Genomic DNA, 21,497 nt, shown 5'->3' on the forward strand with positions numbered 1-21,497 from the left:
GTATTTCTTTTATTTATTAAATTTTTTTACTTTTAAATGTTTTCATATTTATTTATAAACGTTTCAGTAGCTAGATGGATATTTTTTGTCCTATTGATTTATTAGTGAGTTGGTTTTTTATTTAGGATTTTGGCACTCTCAGTCCTCCATACTAAGGAGGCTGAATACAGATTTTCCTCCTCTTCGTTCATCTGTTCCCTCTGCATACACACAAACACAGATCTGACCACACCAAGACAAAAACACAATTTTATTATCAGTTATGTTCACTTGTGTCACAGTTCATTCTTTTACACACAGATGTTTACAGACGTGGTTTCTGAGAGAAACACTGCTGATCCGGGGAGCTGTGAGGCCCGGAGGCAGCCGGGATCCTCTGAGCTGTTTGTTCTTGTGTTCATCTTAAAAGACTTTATCACATGGCTGATTGCAGGACGTTGTGCAATCCTTCGGTTTTGGCTGAAAGTTGAATCAAAGTTCAGAAAACTTGAAGGAAAAAAACCTTTAAATGGCAAAATATATAGTGGTGTTTGCACATTTTCACAGGTGCTGCACATATTCTTACTTTCAGACTGAACTCGAGCTCGCTCAGCTTTACTTGTCTGCTTCCTAAAGGAAAAATCTGCCCTAAAACAACATTTGGAGCTCAGCCTATCCTACAAAGCAAGTAACTTTAGGTTAAAGTTGGAGATTTTCAGCAGTTCACTTCTACCATGAGTGCGCTGCCATGGTAACCTATGCTGCAGATATGAAATCACCACCTTCTGACCAATCAGTTCTCCTGGAAATCCGTCACCATTCCTAGAAGACCTCGGAGTGCAAACAGCAAGAGAGTCTCAAGTTTTTGTCTTTATCTGATGACCGTAAGTAAAAAATGGAAATTCTTGGAAGCAAATTTATTACTCGCCTTTCTGCCTGTTTGCTACAAACAATTCAGTCAACTTTATTGTTCTGAAAGCTTTAAGATAGTATGACAGGGCGGCTAAGCCATGCACACCTTAAAGGCTTGACCTTTTTGCCAGTTTGAATTTTTTTTCTATTTATTCTTTACTTGCTCTTAGAACATTAAACAGTGCAGGCTGCAAATGAAAGAATAAGGCTGAGACTGTGGTACGTGCATCCAAACAACTTAATTTAAAGGAATAACTAAATAATCTTCTGTCTTAATAGAACAGCTCTGAGTTTTCAGAATTTTACTACCATACGGCTCTTTTCTTCTCACACACTGCTGCTGTCATGTTTCCATCGGCATTTGCTGCCAGTACACCTGTGCATGTTCGCGAGTGGTCAAATCCTGGCTCTTTCATGTGAGCATACTCATACCTAGACTGATAAACCCCAGGATGACTTATCGAGACGATAGCCACCTAGCCTGATTAGGTTAAGTGAAGCTACATAAGGAAAAGATTGCTTCGTAGAAAAAGGCCCCAGAATTTTAATCCCATTTAGTGTTTCCATGTCACTACTGATTATTTGGGGGGCCTCTTTTACCCATTTTCCACCGGAAGCAGCCCTCAGATGTTTCCTCCTCAGCCCAAATTTCTGTTAGAAACCACAGACTGTATAGAAAATGGTCTGCAAGTGCCTTAAACCTGAATTTGTTTCAGCAGTCACCAGAGGGCGCTACCTGTGGTTTCACAAAGACAGGTCCTGTGAAATCATGGGCATGCTTCAGCTTTAACTTGTTTCTGGTGAAGAGCAGCCATTAGCCTTTTATAAATTTCAAAGACTATATTGGCAAATATGCAAAGAGCTCCAGGCTGATCACACTTGTGTGGGGTTGTGCTGGTCCACCTGGTTTTTCAAGGACTGACCATTGATTATGGATCAGATTAAGATTTATGGGGTTTCCAAACTCTTGAGTCAACATTTTAAGCTGTAAAATGCACAGACTATCACCAAACTGAAGCTGATATTTCAGGATACTTTTACTGTGGTCAGTCCTTAAAAAAAGCAGATGGACCAGCAATAGCAACGGCTGATTTCAGAGTAGCTAAGTCCATCTTTTACACGGTCTAGAAACACTGGAATGAAGGGTACTCACACCAGTGACGATGTGGGCTGGTTCTCAAAGGCAGAAATGGCTTCACGTCAGTGGGAAACAGGTAACAAGTCACTGGCCCATTATTTCCACCGCAAACATTTTCCAAATCATTACAATGACAAAATGGGTCAAAATAACCGCTAAAGAGGAAGAAACCCCCTCACATGCTCGCTTCTGCAGGCCTGAATTTACATGTTCAAAAGGCTTTGCGGGAAAAACAGGAAACTTCCAGATGAAGAAGAAGTGGTGAGTCTGTTTGACGGAAAGTGACTGAAAAAGTGTACACATCTAACAGTGGAAGTGTGTGTGTGTGTGTGTGTGTATTCCCTTTAGTTTCCTCTCTAAATAACACACAAACTAAAAAAAAAACAAACAGTGCTAGAGCTCATCATGCTGATAAATGTTATACTCCTTCGCACTGATCACGCCATCTTTGTCGCCGTCGTTCTTGTAGAAGATATCGTCTATAAGCTTCTCGTAGAAAGGGTCGTCGCGCGGCTTCCCCCCTTTTTCATACTCCAGCTTCAAATATTCTTTCACCTGGAAACAGAGAAACACCTCAGAGTAAACTCTGAATTTTAATAACGCCGCCCTCACGCTGTGCCTGACAGGAAACGTATCACATATACAGTGGGGCAAAAAAGTATTTAGTCAGCCACCGATTGTGCAAGTTCCCCCACCTAAAATGATGACAGAGGTCAGTAATTTGCACCAGAGGTACACTTCAACTGTGAGAGACAGAATGTGAAAAAAAAAATCCATGAATTCACATGGTAGGATTTGTAAAGAATTTATTCGTAAATCAGGGTGGAAAATAAGTATTTGGTCACCTCAAACAAGGAAAATCTCTGGCTCTCACAGACCTGTAACGTCTTCTGTAAGAAGCTTTTCTGTCCCCCACTCGTTACCTGTATGAATGGCACCTGTTTGAACTCATCTGTATAAAAGACACCTGTCCACAGCCTCAAACAGTCAGACTCCAAACTCCGCCATGGCCAAGACCAAAGAGCTTTCGAAGGACACCAGGAAAAGTATTGTAGACCTGCACCAGACTGGGAAGAGTGAATCTACAATAGGCAAGCAGCTTGGTGTGAAAAAATCAACTGTGGGAGCAATCATCAGAAAATGGAAGACATACAAGACCACTGATAATCTCCCTCGATCTGGGGCTCCACGCAAGATCTCATCCCGTGGGGTCAAAATGATCATGAGAACGGTGAGCAAAGATCCCAGAACCACACGGGGGGACCTGGTGAATGACCTGCAGAGAGCTGGGACCAAAGTAACAAAGGTCACCATCAGTAACACACTACAACGGCAGGGAATCAAATCCCGCAGTGCCAGACGTGTTCCGCTGCTGAAGCCAGTGCATGTCCAGGCCCGTCTGAAGTTTGCCAGAGAGCACATGGATGATACAGCAGAGGATTGGGAGGATGTCATGTGGTCAGATGAAACCAAAGTAGAACTTTTTGGTATAAACTCAACTCGTCGTGTTTGGAGGAAGAAGAATACTGAGTTGCATCCCAAGAACACCATACCTACTGTGAAGCATGGGGGTGGAAACATCATGCTATGGGGCTGTTTTTCTGCCAAGGGGACAGGACGACTGATCCGTGTTAAGGACAGAATGAATGGGGCCATGTATCGTGAGATTTTGAGCCAAAACCTCCTTCCATCAGTGAGAACTTTGAAGATGAAACGAGGCTGGGTCTTCCAACATGACAATGATCCAAAACACACCGCCCGGGCAACAAAGGAGTGGCTCCGTAAGAAGCATTTGAAAGTCCTGGAGTGGCCTAGCCAGTCTCCAGACCTCAACCCCATAGAAAATCTGTGGCGGGAGTTGAAAGTCCGTGTTGCTCGGCGACAGCCCCAAAACATCACTGCTCTCGAGAAGATCTGCATGGAGGAATGGGCCAAAATACCAGCTACTGTGTGTGCAAACCTGGTAAAGACCTATAGTAAACGTTTGACCTCTGTTATTGCCAACAAAGGTTATGTTACAAAGTATTGAGTTGTATTTTTGTTATTGACCAAATACTTATTTTCCACCCTGATTTACGAATAAATTCTTTACAAATCCTACCATGTGGATTCATGGATTTTTTTTTCACATTCTGTCTCTCACAGTTGAAGTGTACCTCTGGTGCAAATTACTGACCTCTGTCATCATTTTAGGTGGGGGAACTTGCACAATCGGTGGCTGACTAAATACTTTTTTGCCCCACTGTATATATATGTTATAGAAACCTCAGCAGCTGGTTCTCCTGTTTTCTTTCAGTATTACCCATCCAGACAACATGCGTGCTAGAAGCTTCTTGGTACTGCAGTTAATAATTTAAAGATAAAATAGAGATAATGAGCATAATATGCAACCTTTATTCTTTATGAGGCGACTATATGTGAAGGAGTGGAAATATGCACTATGATAAACATGCAAGGTACATAATCTCAGGTAGGGCTGGTGAAAACAGGTTGATGTGTTACTGCACTGGCAGGATTATTAGTCAGATTATCAAGTTTGGGATAATTTAAATTTAAACCACGAGATCAGCCTCTGCAGAAGTAAAGATGCGGGTTTATTTTAAGAAAACCATCACTTTCTGTTCCAGAATCACATGACAGGAACAAGATTGTGTTTGTGAGTTTGCATGAAACTGGAGACTGCAGGAGATTAGCCGATTCTAACGTAACGGGACATTTCGCCACAGAATCACATATTTTTACGCTGGACTGTAGATTTATGGCTCTGCATAGACTGTCCTGGTGTGAGAACTCAGCTGGCTGCACTCACCAGCCACTTCATTAGGTACAGTTGTACTTCTTGATCTATCAAATCAATCACAGTTGCATGTAGGCACGTACACATGGGGAAGAAAGGTGATTTCAGTGACTTTTAATGTGGTATGAATGTTTCTGAGTGTTTCAGAAACTGCTGATCTGCTGGGATCTTCCCGTACAGCCATCTCCAAATAACCTTGTTAATGTCTTAATTACTTAATTTTAGGAACAAAGGTTTTTTGCCACACGTTTACCCACATACACCAGAGTGGTAGAGTCGTGTGCGAAAAGAGACCAACTAAGCACATTTCATGTAGAGCTGGATCCTGTTTTATTACATAACAATCATGTAGTTTGTTCTCTCAGTTTCATGACTGGTATTACAGAGAAACAAATTTGTAGGAAGGTATTTTCTATGCATGTTTAAGCTGCACGCACACAGATGGGCCAGGTGCTAATTTGTATCTCCTAATAACCCTGATTTTCAGCATAAAACAAGCCCATTCTGCTCGACTGCTTATCTGATTCTTAAGATATGATGACCCTGTTTCCAGGCTCTTGCCTTATTAATGTGCTGCAGTTTTTTGTCTTTTCACTTTTCTATTCAGTCATTTAGGACTGAAGGTGCATTCAGACCTGGAACTGAAGACTAATGTCCGGCTGAATAAGTGGAATTGGGATCATCTGTCATCGGATTACAGAGGACTTATTTTATGATAGAAAGCATGAGCTGAACCAACTGTGTCCTTGCTTTTATTGTAATTACCAGGTTATAAAATAAAGTTACCTCTGCCTTTGAGAGACTCTTGTCTTTATCGAGGTCCATCCTTCCAAAAGCCTCCATGGTGCGTGGTCCCTTGGACACAGAGAGGACCTCCACCTCAAAGACCACGGTGGCATTAGGAGGCACCGGACCTGTTTAAAACATCAACATTTTAAATGACCGATGATTCATTATCATTGAAGAAGTTTATCAGATTGGTGGCTCAGCTGCTGATTTCAGATTTTTGTGCTGAGTTGAATAAAACAGCAGATACCGACAGAGAAACATTAATCACTGAGTAACATGGTAGTGACTTTAATCAGTGCAAAATATAAAGGCATGGAAGTACGCAGTAGGTTTGGTGCATTGTTTGTACTATCAAGGAGAATAGGTGTGTGTTTAAAAATGTGATTTGAGAGCAAAACTATAGACGCTGCTCTGAAGCTTAAAGAAAAATATGTGTGTTGAAAATGTGAATCTAAAGGTTTACACAAGCCCCAAGAGACCAGAAGATTTTTTTAAACTGATCTTATGTAAAAATTCATGTACGGCTGCTTACGTCTGTTTTTACCCCATTAAATTACACAATGCAGAAAAAGTCTAAAGTGTCAAAACTGCAGTTCCCCTAATGTCCACTTGAAGCTCCAGCAGTGACTCAGTCTCCATACACTTCTATGTTAAAATGTCCAGACTTTACAGCAGAAACAAACACGTTTACATCCTGATACAAAATCTGCTTTGGTCTCCATAGCTAATTCCCCCTATGTCACAGCTCTGCAACACACAACTGCATCTTCAGCATGAGTAACTATGGACATTACAATCTGTTACAAAAGACACGATGTTAATGAAAAATGTGAGCATGATGGGACCAAGTATACTTGTGGAACTCCAGGATGGTAACTTCAGGCACAGGAAGCCCTGCTACTACCATTTACAGCAATATTAACCCAAACCTTATAACCTCTGGCTCCACCCACTAAATTACATTAAGGCTAAGTTTGTATTATGTGAGCCGTCGCCTCTAATAGTAATTATCTGACAAATAATATGGCTTGTGTTGTAGTACAATCTTCCTCTTCAGTGTTTACAAAGTGAAATTATGTTTGTTTGTTTTTCATCAGTCTGTTTAGTAGCTGTTTGGGAAAAATCATAAGTCCATGTCCATGTTTTTGACCCAAACGTTTTATGGTTACATATTATTCTGCAGTATCTTTAGATTTTCTCACCTTATGCTTTAGATTACAAACCATTTCTCTTTTATTGCCTAATAAAGACACAAAGGTACCTTGGAAAATGACTGCCATTGGTTAAAATCAAACAAGATAAAATATGCTTTATACGAGCAAGAGAGTAAAAGAATATTAGATTGACATGCAGTTAATGTACAGAGAATAACAGAGGGTACAGAGAGAAGAATCGGTGAAGCTCTGTTTCAGTGTCTGTGGGTCATTATAAAGCCAACTAGTGCAGGGGGCAACTAAAACATGCACTCTAAGCAGAAGAAACATTTCTTTCACACCCAAAGGGTGAAATGCAACATCCCAGACTGAACACACCACTATCAGAGGACTGTAGTTAGTATTAATCAAAGAATCAACTATTACTCCTCCAAAAGTTCTCCAACACATACAAAGAAGAAACGAAGAGGAGACCTTTAAAGATCTTTGCGTGCTTACAGGACATGCCATGTGGAGAAGAGTAGCAAACACTGCGAGGGATGTGATCTCCCTTCAGTTAAAGGGCTGTAAAAGAAGATAAGACAGCATGAAGGCAGACCTGCAACAATCAACTAATATCACACAAAACAGAGTTGAGAAAACACAGCATATGTATGTATGTAATGAATAATAAAAAAGACAGATGCTGCTGTAGCTCATTTTTGAAGCAAACACTAAGATTTTCTACTGATTTACTTAAACTTAATTTCTTCAACGCTTTCAAATCACTGAAACAAAGTCAACTTGCAGAAACTCAAAGCTCATGGAAAACATTTTTATTTACATCTCAGGACTTTTTAGTTATTTGTTTAAAGAGGTGTCCACATTTTTACACAAGTTGTACTTCTCAACCTCTGAAACAGTCATATAAAGGCCTCTATGGGTCTTCACAGTCACTGCTTAATGGATTATTGGACCCAACAGAAGCACACAGACAGAAAATAAAACAGGACCGAGAACTGAGCCCTGGGGAACACCACAACAGGAAATGATAGAAGCAACTTAAAACTCAGACTGCTGATAACCTTTTAAGGCCTTACCTTGAGTATAACTGAGTTTTCATGATAAAAACCTTAAAATCACATCCCCAACCTTGTGGGGAAATACATAATCAGCACACCTACCACCACCTAGATGTTTTTACCTTTGCCCTTTTCTCCAAATGCCAGGGTTGATGGGATGGTTAGTTTTCGCTTCTCTCCAGGACACATGCCCATCATCCCATCATCCAGTCCCTTAATGACTTGTCCCACACCCAAAACGAACCACTGAGGCTGTCCATCTTTGTCTGTACGACTGAAACAGAAATAAAAGCAGAGACAAAGAACATCAACAATCTTTGAATAAGTTTGACTAAACGTGCACTTTAATTTTGGTTGCTTTAAACTTAAAATGAGGAATGTTTCCAATCCCTTTACACTTTAACATACTTAAAGCTTAAATAGAGCTTCAGCATTTTAAACACACACTAAAGAGGACTTTAGGATTAAGTATGCATTCATTACTCACTCGAAATTAACATCGGACTAACACATAACTCTGTTTTCAAAGCACTGACCTGCAGTAAAACTGGGAACCATCTTTGGCGAGGAACCCATCGTAGTGAGCATTGATCAGATCTCCTCTCTTGCTCCTTTGGCTGCACTCCTCTGGTTTAAATAAAACTTCAGTCTCCACTTCTCCGTCCAGCTCCTCTTCAGCGGCCGAAACTGGCCGCAGACTCAGCCCTGCGGACACAAACAGGCACACTGTGCAGCTCAGTAACCTCCACATCATGCCGCTTTGCATTCGTGGCAACTTCTGAAGGTGACGTTTGAACACTGAGGAGGACGTATGAGACGTTGGCCGGAATACCCTGAGTTCTGACTGCCAGGGGATCAACCTGGGTTGGAGAAACTGCGCATGCTTTTCCTGACAGACTATACCGAGGGCAGAAATGCTTCTCTCAAAAGGTACTGGGGCTGCAGAATTATTACGTAAATAAAAACAAACAAATAAATAATGTGATGTTAATTCTGCATCCGAAATCTTACATTAAAGCTGTATATTGCTGTATAAAACTACAGAATACGTGCTCATTGCAAAAGTGAGTGTTAGACACTTGATTCCCTGAATTTGCACATTTTGCTTAGTTTGCGCCTTTTTCCCGAATCCACTGAAATTTTGCCTGAAGAAAAGCAATGGCTCCACAGGCTCAATATGTATGATAATAATAATTATTTTATATAATAATTAAAATACTCAAAATCACAATCATTAATTAAAATCTAATTATATAAGTATAATTTTAGTCATAATTGCTAATATGTAATAATCATTATTATTTTGTTATTGTTATTAATATTATTATATTATTATTGCGTACAGCACAATAATAATAAACTGAAATGCACACATCATCATTATTATTATTTTTATTATTATTATTAGTAGTAGTAGTATATGCTTTTTTTACACTGTGCCACAGTGTATCATCTTCTCTTTCAAATCAGCCCTCTGCATCTCCTCCTTCACAACATCCATGAATCTTCTCTTTGAGCTTCCTCTTTTCCTGCCTGGAGTCTCCACATTCTTCCTCCATGCTTCAAACTGCTCAGCCTGATCTGTACCTCTGATGTACTCATTTCTAATCCTGTCCAACCCGCTCAGTCACAGTGAAAACTTTAACATCACTGTCCTCATACTTGTCGTGCTCCACGCTCACATACTTCTTTGCCTCACGTCTGTAGAGGTCTTTTTTCTGCATGAAGTCATACTGCTGCTTGCAGATACTCAACCTTCTTATTAACATAGCTTGAATAACTATTTCCCATAACTTCATGGGAAATACTTGATCCTCTTCTAAGCTGCCCTCATGTCATCAACTTTATCCATCTGTAAGTCAACTTCCCTCTCTCCTGGACACCTTCAAACCTCCACAGATATGTCATCTGGACCAGCTACCTTTCCACTCTTCATCCTCTGCTAAGCTGCCCTCACATCCTCCTCACTAATCTTCTGCACTTCCTGATTCACAAACTGTCTTCCTCTCTCATTTTCTTCATTCACCATCTCCTCAAAGTACTCCTTCCATCATCTCAGCACACTCTCGTCACTCATTAGTAGATTTCTGTTAGGATTAATTACCCTAACCTGCTGCACGTCCTCTCCAGCTTCATATGCCCTGCCAATCACTACAAATCCTTTTCTCGCTCCTTAGCGTCCAGCCTGACATACAACTCATTATACGCCTTTTCCTTCGAATTCTCTCTTGTACTTTTTCATTCAACCACCAAGTCTCCTTTAATGATAATAACAACTACAAAACCACCATCACCAACAATAATAATAATAATAATGATAATGATACGGAATAATAAGGAATGAATGAATCTAATAACATTCTAATAAACCCGGTAAAAGCAGCGTAATTAAGCCACCTTTTCTCTGTAAACATGTTGTAAAAACATAGTCATATATTGATAGGTCATATATCCGATGGTGCAGTTTAAAAAAAAAAACACAGAAGAAGAATTGATAGGGTACGTCATAATTACTTAACTGTATTTCCACCAATAAAAAGCTATGGGGCGTGGCTGTTCCGCTCTATATACTTGTGGAAGCCGGTGTCTGTGAGTCATCGCCGCTCGGACAGACAACTTGCTTCGAATCGCTATTCAGAAGCCTCGCAGATTCTCTCGGATTTATTAGGAATCACGAATTTCTCTCTCATTGCCCGACAGGATTGAGATGTTACATTTTAGGTCCTCGACAGTGCTGAAGGAGTTGTTTGAAGCCACCCTCAAGCGTCCCTTTCCCGTCTACCGAGAGAAGACCTGGTTGCCGACAGGCTCCCGCTGCTTCTGCTGCCTCGGCGCCACCTCCGTTGATGCCAGAGCCACATCTGCTCCTCTGAAGCTCCTCAATGCCGCCGCGCACCGCCCGGCTCTCCGCACCGCGCCCCGCGCCGCCTCTCTCCGCTCCTACTGCGTGAAAACCGAAGCCGAGGAGGTAGAGGAGCAGCTGAAGAAGGATGGAGCCGGCGGCGAAGCGGACAGCGACAAGTAGGTTTCAGTAAAATACTTCTAGAAGATCTCCGGGTTGCCCGCTGCCATGCCATGACGTCGCATCTGGCGTCTGTGCGTGACGCGATCGGATGCTGCGACCGCTAACCGACGCGAACACTTTTTAATAACCGCATTAAATGTCCCTTTATTTAAAATGTAAATGTTTACTTATTTTTTAAATGTGATTTTTACAGGTTTAACCCTTCATTTAAGACATTTTAAATAAACCGTAATAAATAAAAAAATAAGCTAGCTTGTAGCCTGTGTGGGACATCAGTGGCTCTCGGGCCATGTGCGACGTGTTCGCTCCACCGGCTTCGTTAAAGGTGGCGATAAAAAATGTTCACGTCTTCAAATACTCCGCATCAGGGCACTTCCGCTCTACCGGGATTTTGAGTTGACCACGCCAATCTGTAAGTGTTGTCCTGTTAGCTGCCTGCCCCAGAGGAGATAATACTCAGCGGGGGCCAACAGTTGTGAAAGTGAAACAGCAGCAGGCCGTGAAACAGAGGGTAAAAAGGTCCACACCGAGGCTTCAGGAGACCGGGTTCAGCTTCTCACTGAGCTACGATCATCCACATGCACGTGTTTTTATTTTAGTTTCAAGGAGTGCTGCTGTTCTGGGGAGGAAGCAGAGCAGGTTCTAGTGGTTTCTACTGTGACCTTCACTAAGGAGGTCACATTTGGAGCGTTGCTGCTGCTGCTGCTCCACAGGTTATTTATGTTGAACTTAACAGACTCGATCAACTCCCTGTAGAAAACAAAACAACAACAACAACAACAACAAAACGTGTATTTTAACATAAAACCATTACAGCATTGAATGAAGGACACATTATGCTGTTTATATTTATCCACATCCACTTAATGACGCATTACAATAGTCCTGCCATTTTTTTTCAGTTGATGGGCCTAGTTTTAGCGGACTATATCAAGTAGAAATAAAACCGTATCATTTAAAAATTAGATCTGCATTATGATTTTAGGATGGCTGTGACTCTAATAGGGCACAAAGCCTTCACTTCTGAGTATTGTAGGAAAGAAGAAAAGGTAATTTTAGTCATTTAAAAATGGGAAATACTGTAAAGTTTAAACATATTTCACCTCAAATAAAGTACAAAAGAAATATTTTGTTTAAAAATTGGAATTACTAATGACGTCTCTGCAGTTTTCACTAGTTTGGACTTCCTTGTGTTGCCATATGTTTGACCTTACACAATACCAATGCCACAATTTACAAACTGATGAGAAATGCAGGAATTTTTGGTGTCTTTGGTAAAAATTCACAAGTTTTCCTACTAAGTAGCAGCCCTGCAGCTGTCATCAGATAAAAAAATGAAATCCTAATGATTGAGTCTTTTTTGGGGGGTTAAATCCACATCTGTGGCAGCCTCCAGCTGCCTGCCTGCAGCCACGTCGTTCCTTTTGCAGCGAGCTGGAAAAAATTCATGAGATATTTCCTGACCTCGAAATGAAGACTCACATGGACAGGGTGGCGTCACCACAGAGATGTACGATATTGGTTTTTGCTTTGCTAATGCACATGTTGCACTCCCAAGACACTCTTCACATAATCCCTCAGGGTCAGCAGGTTTCCTGTCTGAAATAATGAAGCTTAATGAAAGCAACACAACATGCAGTTATTGCTCTAGCTTGTAGTCTTTGTTTCTCAGTGCTTTAGATAAGAGTAGGTACAGCTACTGCAGGGAACCCGTATCTAACACAGGCTGATGTGTTTCCTGGAGTAGCTGGTCAAACCAAGCTGTCATCACATGAAGAGTGGCTGAGATGTGGATATTTTTAGACTTGATGTCAGTATGTGATGGAGACTATCTCAGTATTTTCTATGAAATCAAGTGTGATATGTTTATTAAAACAGTGTGATTAATAAATAAAGCAAAAAAATATAATTATTTGGTAGTGATAAGGTTTTACAGTATATCACAGCATTACTGCATGACTGAGACATTGCAGATGAAATCATCATTATATACAGTCATTAAATATTTGGCACGGGTGCGTTCACACCGAAGGTGAAGCAGGATTTCTCCTTCTGTTATTTGCATGAGTACAGCAGGGTTGCATACCCACGAATATTCAGCCAGTGAGGTAAGGAGGAAAAGCTAAGTCAGGCTGCAGTTGCACATCTTAAAAAGTCCTGTAATCGCACACTTTTCTCTGAAACCTCTTTTATTCCTGTCAATAGAAAACTGAAATTGAACCAGTCTGCTCCACCAGTCCTCCGGCTGCATCCGTAAGCCCCGCCCTCAGTGAAATGAAGCCACGAAATGAAGTAAAACAAGTCAAACTGTCTTAAAGTAGATGGCCAGCAGCTGCCTGATCTGAGCCTGTAGCTGCAGAAGCTTCACGTGATGGCAGCATCCATGTAAAACAATGGGTTAAATATTAATTGCATTTACCGGAGGTCTGGTTAGGTGTTACTCTGATTTTTGATGTTGGCAGATATATGAGCACTATGGTGTGTCTACTCTTGTGTGACTGGGTGTCCAGAGGGCAGCCGTCATTGCTAAAGCACTCCTGATGAAGCAGAGCACAGAAAGAAGACTACTCTTCAGCTCTTGTTTCCAGGAAGCTCTTGCATGCACTGGTGAGCAGTCATCCAATTGCAGATGGACTGAGCCATCTGTCCGTGAGGATTTTTACAGGGACAAATGCAGACAAACAAGGTGTTCAAGGCAGTATTCAGCCCTTACCCATCTACTGGTTAAACACCGTCTGGTGGATTTGCTCATTTAGTTCAGCTCATGTTTGCTGCTGACAACTGTAAGACTCGGGCACTTAAACCACTGGACTCTGTGAAATGGGGCTTGTTCATTCAGTCATCTGTGGACCAGTCCAAGGGTTTCAATAGGGCTTGACACTGCTGTCAGTTTTTCTGCTTAAGTTAGCTTTGAGTAAAGTAAAGATTCAGCCTTTATCTACTTCCTGCTGCTTTAAACTACAAGGTGAACCTGGAGTACTTGGAAAAGTGTATGAACAGAGACTTCAGGTGGCTGCTATCCAAACAAACCTGAGACTCCTGCATGTGCAGCCAGCACTGCAGTTCCTCTGATGTCCACTTGAGGCTCCAGCAGTAAATCAGTCCCCACAGACTCCCAATGTTGAAGTGTTTACAGCAGAAGTCCTGATGCTCTCTGTGGAGGTTACTATGTAGTACTATTTGACAGGTTTCTCTGTGGGAAGGATTTAGCTTTACTGCAGTTGTACACAAATACAAATACACACCACCAAATGACAATGGAAATCTGCACGAAACAAAGAGTTAAATATGGTACAATAGGGCTGCTCAATTAATCGAATTTTAATCACGATTACGATCTGGGCTTTCAACGATCATTAAAAATGACTGAGCCGATTATTAGCCCCTCCCTAATTTATCCGCGACACCTTAAAGGCCGGTCCGTGAAAATATTGTCGGGCATAAACCGGTCCGTGGCGCAAAAAAGGTTGGAGACCGCTGATTAAGAGGACCCGAGGGAAGCTCGGAAAGCTAAGCAGAAGTTATTTGGAGAGTGACTGCCGTTGGTTGAAAAGAGAGTTTAAAAAAAAAAACTTCAGTGGTGTTGCACACTATTTTATATTATTTTTTTAAGTCATTGTTAACCCTTTAAAGCCGGTCAGAGCAGCACGCTCCGTTTTGCGTAACTATTTTTAAATCCCTGTAGAACCTGAACCGTGTAAGCTAGCGCAATAATTTGTTTTGCATATGAAACCGGAGGAGCTGTACTTACATCTGATGCCATCAGCTTGTCCTCGGTCACGGTTTCGTTCCACATAAAGCTTTGCAAAAATTGCATAAAAAGCGCTTGCAGGAACAAAAACATAATATTCCAGAAACACGCTTTGCCGTTCCTATCAGCTGTTCGTAACACTTCCCACAGTGAAATGATGCACATGCTGTTTTCTTTGCAAATTTGCATCATAGGATTGTTTTTTGTTTTTCCTGCAGTATATAAAAATTGCTGTATCTCCAAAATAAAACTATGAAGACACTCAAAATAAATTTCCTGTTGTTGTAAACTATTTTTTGCAACTTTATTGTATTTAAAGTTTTGAGGGATAAGCCTCTTAAATTTCTCCAAGTAGAAATATATGTAAACAAAACAAAAGCGATTTTCAATTTTTTTTGTAGTTTATTGCACTTTTTTGCAATTTATGTAATTACTATGGACTTAATGCATACATATTATTAAAATATGGGCTATAACAGTTGTATTGATGTTTAGCAACTTGAAATGCTCCCACAAATGGCACTACAGCATGTAAAAAAAAAAAAAAAAAAAAAAAAAAGCTCTGGTGGACTTGGTTCTATAGTAGGTCTTAAAGGGTTAAATAAATATCGTCAAATAATCGTGATCTCAATTTCAGTGAAAATAATCGTGATTATCATTTTTGCCATAATCGAGCAGCCCTATGGTACAACCAGAATTTTAAACTCATGATCTAAGATGACTTAAAACATCCAGAAACAGGTTTAGGTAGAAGTAACTGCTTCCTCCTTTATTGATTAGCATTATCAGTGATATCAGCTCTTAAAGATAAAGTTGAGAGGCTTGTGTCAGTTATGTGCGCTTGATTGAAAGCATCCTTATGTTCAATAATTCAGTCTGGTATGGTAACCTGACTGGGGGAATTAAGAACAAACTGAACAGGATTGTTAGAGCTGCTGGAAAAATTACTGGTTGACAACAAATTTCATTGGTTAAGCTGCATCATCAGGCTGTTTTAAGGAAAGCCCAGCCTATTTTTGATGACCATGAACACCCTCTTCATTCTGAATTTGAATTAATCGCCTCAGGATAATGGTTCAGGACACTTTTAGCTAGTAAAAAGGTGTATAAGGGATCATTTATGCCAATAGCGATAATTAGATGCTGTGATGTATATTGAACACTAATGTTGAAACTCGAGAAACCAATGAGCGGCGTAACAGTGGCTAGATCCATGTCGATGTCCAGTCTGTGGTCACATCCTGTTTAAACCTCTTCTGTGATGGATGCTCTGGTAGATGACTTGAGAATCCCAAGTGGAGATTTATTAGTTTTGATAAATGAATGAATTCAAAAGTTAAATGGGCCTCATCATGACTAATGAACCCACACTGATGTGTGGAGTTTAATTACATGAAGCCGCCCTCGTGTTTTCTGCCGGCTCTGCACAAAATGCCGCCATGTGGCTGCTGCAAGTTTCAGAGCAGAAAGATCTCAGTGCAAACCCCTCCTCCACAGAGTCTGAATGACTGCTCAGCAGCGTGAAATACATCAGAGGGCAGGTTGTGCTTAAGAGTGTCTCAGATTAGCACATGTGAGAGTGGAGACTTTATCTTAGATGCATATCGCATGCAAGTTTCCTTTCGACTGTGTGCTGTTCTTATTGTTGCTGTGCATGCAGAGGCAGATGTCGGGTCAATAAATCTCTTGAATCATGCATGCCCGACTGACGGCATTTCAGTCGATCTGGGTGTGTTTGCACACGTTTGGCTGTCGTTACCTCGGCTGAATGTGGAGTGTTTACTCTGTGGAGAACAGGAAGAGATGAGAGGAAGGCAGGGAGGAGCGCAGGGTGAATCCTGGGATTTTAAATGGTGATGTGGCTGTTGGCAGAGCTAAATCTAGTCTGTGCAGTGCAAAGTTTTGGTGGCTCATTTATTTATTTCCAGGTTAAATTTGTTGGTGTCTTGAAAAAAATCCAGATGTTTGAATGCTTCTCTGTGCCGAGCTAACTTTTCTCCTCTGCTGCGGTGTCATCCCGGCGTGTGAACGAGCCACAGTGTTGGTTTTATTAATCCAAGAGCCTCCGAGGGCTGGACGGGACCAAAGACGGGAGAATTTCTGGAATTTAGGTCTGATCCAGACACAACCACCAAACCTGTGTGCAGCGGTCACGTAGTTTGGGGGTTTATGTAATTATAGATGCTTCTATTGCAACATTATTTAAGTGGAGACAGTGTACACTGTTTAATGCATTAGCTCAATTCAGTGAATAAGGAAAAAGTATAAATGTGCATGGACTTAACCGTTGCACCAGAATATGGCAGCACATACACACAAGGACACACTCACCAGACAGTTTATTAGATGCACCTTGTTAAAACTGAATTTGCCCACTTTTGCCCTCAGATATAATTTCACAAGATCACAGCACAAATTCAACAAGTTGCTGGAAACATTGCTCAGGAATTTTGCTGAGCAATGTTGCTGCATATTCATGATGTCAGTCTGCCATTCCATCACATCCCAAATATGCTCTATTGGATTGAGCTGTACCAAATATTCCTCTAAAGCTCGTCTTCTCTTCCTTCCAAAACCATTTAAGATAAGATAAGAAGAACTTAATTTATCCCGAGGGAAATTCTTTTGTCATACACATGCACAATGCAGCAAGAGAGACAGGAAGAGAGTAATAAGATATACAATATGTACAATAGAATACAAGTATACAGTAATATGCATTAGGATAGTGCAAAATATAATATCGAATAACTGTAGCAAGTAACAGTATAACTATATCCTGAAAAATAAATAGCTTAGCTATCAGTGCAGGTGATTGTAAAAGTGACATAGTTTTGTGCAAATGGATACAAGAGTAGCAGCATATGATGGGGAGATGAAACAAACATTCAATGAAAAAACTGTTGGGTGATATTGCACGGTCTGAATGGGAACAGAATAGCTTGTTATTAATCTTCAGGAAAATCACCTACAGAGTGAGGAAGAGTTGTATAATTTTTTTGCCTCCGGTACAAAGGATTTTCTGTGGCCGTCAGTTCTGCATTTCAGGGCAATGAGTCTTTTGCTGCGTGTGCTCCGATGATCCATCATGGAGGCGTGCATGGGGTGGGAGGGGTTGTCCATGATACAAAGAAGCCTTTTTAGCATTCTCCTCTCGGACACCTCCTCTAGGTTCTCCAGTCTGACACCCAGGACAGAACCAGCCTTTTTAATCAGTTTGTTCAGCCTGTTGGCATCGGCTGTCTTCACCCCACTGCCCCAGCACAGCTGCAAAGAACACAACACTCTCTACCACAGAGTGATAGAACATTGTCAGCATTTTCCTACAAACATTAAAGGACCCGCCAAAATAGGAAAGTAATTTTCAACTGTAGAGAGCATGTTAGACAGGCTGCCATCCCAGACGGCGCCGGAAGTATCAATTTAAACTTTGTCTCTGATACAAACAGTCATATTGTTTATAGTACATCTGTCATCTCATCTCCTCATGAATCATCATCATTGCTGTTTCATTTACATCTATAAAAGGATAGACTCAGTAATGTGGCGTTTTATAAAGAGTAAAGCCGTTTTTCGGATTTACTGTATAAACAAACACACACACCTTTTGTCACTAACGCTTGGCCTGCTTATTTCTATTAGATCCGTCACTAATGTGTAAATGGCTGTATCAACAGCCAAAGATAAGCTCTGTGTTTACACTGGCTTGAAAAGTGAGAATACGGTATAGTGTGGTTTGTGTTAAAGGGCGATTCTGCTGTGTGTCAACGACCCTGAGAGGCTGCAGTTACTTTATATCAGAGCTCGTGTGTAAAGTGCTTTTAGGTGACGATACTGCTTTGGGGACTTAATCATTGCCTCCTTTCTGTCTTTTCTTTCTATCCCAGGAGAAGAAACGCAGGGATTCTCCCGAGTTTGGAGGATTTGCTTTTCTACACAGTGGCCGAAGGTCAAGAGACGATTCCTGCTCACAAATTTCTCACAGTAAGTCCTTCAGATTCAGTTTGGTCACATACATTCAGAGTTATTATGGTGCACTGCAACTGGGTGTTAGGAGACATGTTACTTAATTGAAATAAATAAATTAAAACATAAAAACTAGAAACCTGCTGGTTGGCTGTAAACTTACATTTTTCACTCCCAGAATTCATGTGAATATTTCATCCAAACAGTTTTGACTTCTGTGTTAAAAATGTGAAAATATTCACCAAAAACGTCTTTGTTTAATTAATTTTAGGCACTGAAAGCCACGGGGCTTCGTTCCGGAGATCCCCGACTGAAGGAGTGCATGGAAACACTGAAAGAAACTCTAAAGAAGACTTCAGATGGCGTTACACTGGACAGGCACCTTTTCAAGAAGTGAGGCTGCTCGTTATGGTGTTATTTATTTTTTATCTCCACCTTTTTCTTCATTTTTTCAAGGAAACTGCACTGACAGCAGCCTCAAAAAACATTCAGCACATATTGATGGTCGTGTGTTATTAATAAGCAAATTCAAGTATTTGAATTTCCTTATTATATGAGTACAAAAATATATTCATCAAGTGTGAAGTAGGCAGTTGATTGTGCAGAATTAGTTTAGCTTTTCATTCACAGGGCCTGCTCGATCAGTTATTTAACGCTATCAGTTACTCACTTTAAAGCATTCATTTTCCTTCTTTTTTTAAAAAAAAAAAAAAGGATTTCCTTAAAATTAACATATTTAGCAATATTTTGCTGCAGTGAGTGAAAGCCTTCATTTCATTGTAGCATGAGTGAAGATTACGTTTTCTCCGGCTTTCAGGAGGGGTGAAAGCACACCGCTGTAAATAAGGTGGTGCGCTTGATTTGTAACCCAAAGTGAACAGAATGTGAAATTGTGACTGTTTTCTTTGGTCTTTCTAATTGTCAGCCAGAAATTACTGAACATTTTCTTCATGCTTGCAAGCAGCATTAGAAAAACAAGGGAGTTTTTCATTCTCATTTTCGAGTGAGCTACTGTCACCGATGACATATTACCTACTTCAAAGTAGGAATATATTGAAAGAAGGCGCCAGGAGCAGCAATAACAGTGACACAGCACAAGTAAAATGTGAGCACAAAAGTAGCACAGGCAGTGTTTTCCCTGGAAATTTTAAGTAAAAGTAAAAAATAACTGCTTAACAATAACTGAAATAACTTAACCCTTTAACTCATCAGGTGCTACACAACATTGTCACATAGTGAAAGTGAAAATATTTTCTATCAGGGACAGTTTATTTTGGGTTGAGCTTTTTCAAATTCAAATCAAATTCAAATTTTATTTGTCACGTACACAGTCATACACAGTACGATATGTAGTGAAATGCTTGGACAACTGCTCGTGACCTAAAGAAAACAAAAAAAGGAAAGGCTATGAATAAGATAGGAAATAAATATGAAAAATTAAAAAGGGTAAATTTAACTAGGAAGGAATAAAATATAAATTAAGGTTAAAAATGAAATAACTGTACAACACAAATTAGAATGAAGGGTAAATTTAACTGGGAAAGAATAAGATAAAATATATAAATTAAAGTTGAAAATAAAATAACTGTACAACAAAATACACAATACACAATATAGAACTATATAAGAATGTATGAAGAAATCTAAATATAAATAAATATATACACAATAACAGCAGCTGTACAAGTATTAACTGGAAATGAAGAATATAGTGACCAGTGTTGTGCAAAAACAATGTCCAGAAAGTCCAGTGTGTGTGTGTAAGAACCATATGTGTGGGTCAGTACTGTGTGGTGGTGTGATTGAGAGACCGTATCGCCTGCAGGAAGAAGCGCCTCCTCAGTCTCTCTGTGTTGGTCTTCAGGGAGCGGAATCGCTTTCCTGACCTCAACAGAGAGAACAGTCTGTTGTTGGGATGGCTGAGGTCCTTCACGATCTTCCTGGCCTTGGTCCAGCACCGCCTGCTGTAGATTGAGTGCAGGTCAGGGAGCTCGGAGCGGATGGTGCGCTCAGCTGACCGCACAACCCTCTGTAGAGCTCGTCTGTCCTGCATGGTGCTGTTCCCGAACCAGGTTAAGATGTTTCCCGCCAGGATGCTCTCTATGGTGCACGAGTAAACGTTCCTGAGCACCTTGGAGGGCAGTTGGAAGTCTCTCAAGCGTCTGAGGTGGTAGAGACGCTGTCGGGCCTTTTTCACCACGGTGTTGATGTGACAGGACCATGACAGGTCCTGCGTGATGTGAACTCCGAGGTATTTGAAGCTGTCCACTCTCTCCACTGGGCACTCGTTGATGACGGGGGTCTGGTAGTTCCTCTCCTGCTTAGTGCTGAAGTCCACTATCAGCTCCTTTGTCTTACTGACGTTTAGAAGGAGGTTGTTCCTCTGGCACCAGTTCTCCAGATTCCTAATCTCCTTCAGGTAGGCCGTCTCGTTGTTATCAGAGATCAGGCCCACCACGACGGTGTCGTCAGCAAACTTGATGATGGTGGTGGAGCTGGTAGTGGCCACACAGTCATATGTGTACAAAGAGTACAGCAGGGGGCTCAGAACACACCCCTGGGGGGCTCCAGTGCTGAGAGTGGTGGAGGCTGAGACATGTCCGCCCATCCTTACTGCCTGTGGTCTGCCAGTTAGGAAGTTGGAGATCCACTGACACATAGATGAGCTGAGTCCCAGATGCTCCAGCTTGGTGGTGAGTGTGGAGGGAATTATGGTGTTAAATGCAGAGCTGTAGTCTATGAAGAGCATTTTAACATAATTCCCCCTTCTAGTGTCCAAGTGAGTGAGTGATGTGTGGAGGAGATGAGAGATGGCATCGTCTATGGAACGATTTGGACGGTAAGCGAACTGTAGTGGGTCCAGTGTGTCTGGTAGTGAAGAAATGATGAAGTCTCTGACCAGGCGTTCAAAGCACTTCATCACTA

General features: G+C 41.0%; 2 protein-coding genes across 5 annotated transcripts in view; one reads left to right on the plus strand and one right to left on the minus strand.

Annotated features, from left to right (window-relative positions):
* Window positions 1-235: 235 nt before the first annotated feature.
* Window positions 236-10,919, minus strand: fkbp7 (FKBP prolyl isomerase 7). 2 transcript variants are annotated; one of them, XM_086267559.1, is made up of 5 exons: window positions 10,350-10,919; window positions 8,367-8,535; window positions 7,953-8,104; window positions 5,613-5,740; window positions 236-2,584 (listed from the first exon to the last, which is right to left on the minus strand). In XM_086267559.1, the coding sequence occupies exons 1-5, from the start codon at window positions 10,426-10,428 to the stop codon at window positions 2,423-2,425; spliced, it is 690 nt and encodes a 229-aa protein (XP_086123685.1). In that variant the 5' UTR covers window positions 10,429-10,919; the 3' UTR covers window positions 236-2,422. The 2 variants fall into 2 exon arrangements, with proteins under 2 accessions (XP_086123685.1, XP_086123684.1); XM_086267558.1 differs by lacking the exon at window positions 10,350-10,919 and having other exon boundaries at window positions 8,367-9,046.
* LOC147311966 (glutaminase kidney isoform, mitochondrial-like) overlaps window positions 10,414-21,497 on the plus strand; it is a 42,313-nt gene continuing 31,229 nt past the window's right edge. For all 3 annotated transcript variants that reach the window (XM_086267548.1, XM_086267549.1, XM_086267550.1), the window contains exons 1-3: window positions 10,414-10,851; window positions 18,494-18,590; window positions 18,844-18,965. In XM_086267548.1, the coding sequence (XP_086123674.1) occupies window positions 10,538-10,851; window positions 18,494-18,590; window positions 18,844-18,965 (533 nt within the window). In that variant the 5' untranslated portion in view covers window positions 10,414-10,537. The remainder of the gene's footprint in view (window positions 10,852-18,493; window positions 18,591-18,843; window positions 18,966-21,497) is intronic.

This window comes from Aulonocara sp. 'chitande type north' Nkhata Bay, linkage group LG16 (assembly GCF_057382095.1).
Source record: "Aulonocara sp. 'chitande type north' Nkhata Bay isolate Kocher_YH1m ecotype deep benthic linkage group LG16, A_spYH_male_GT1.1, whole genome shotgun sequence".
In the NCBI taxonomy this organism is placed as follows: Eukaryota; Metazoa; Chordata; class Actinopteri; order Cichliformes; family Cichlidae; genus Aulonocara; species Aulonocara sp. 'chitande type north' Nkhata Bay.

What these genes read in the sequence shown, in the direction of transcription:
- fkbp7 (XM_086267559.1), bottom strand. Translation starts at nt 10,428, where the DNA reads ATGACTCACAGACACCGGCTTCCACAAGTATATAGAGCGGAACAGCCA. An exon ending in TTTTTATTGGTGGAAATACA is followed by an intron (nt 8,536 to 10,349) that starts GTTAAGTAATTA and finishes TTGTGTCCGCAG; the next exon opens with GGCTGAGTCTGCGGCCAGTT. An exon ending in AGAGTCTCTCAAAGGCAGAG is followed by an intron (nt 2,585 to 5,612) that starts GTAACTTTATTT and finishes CTCTGTTTCCAG; the next exon opens with GTGAAAGAATATTTGAAGCT.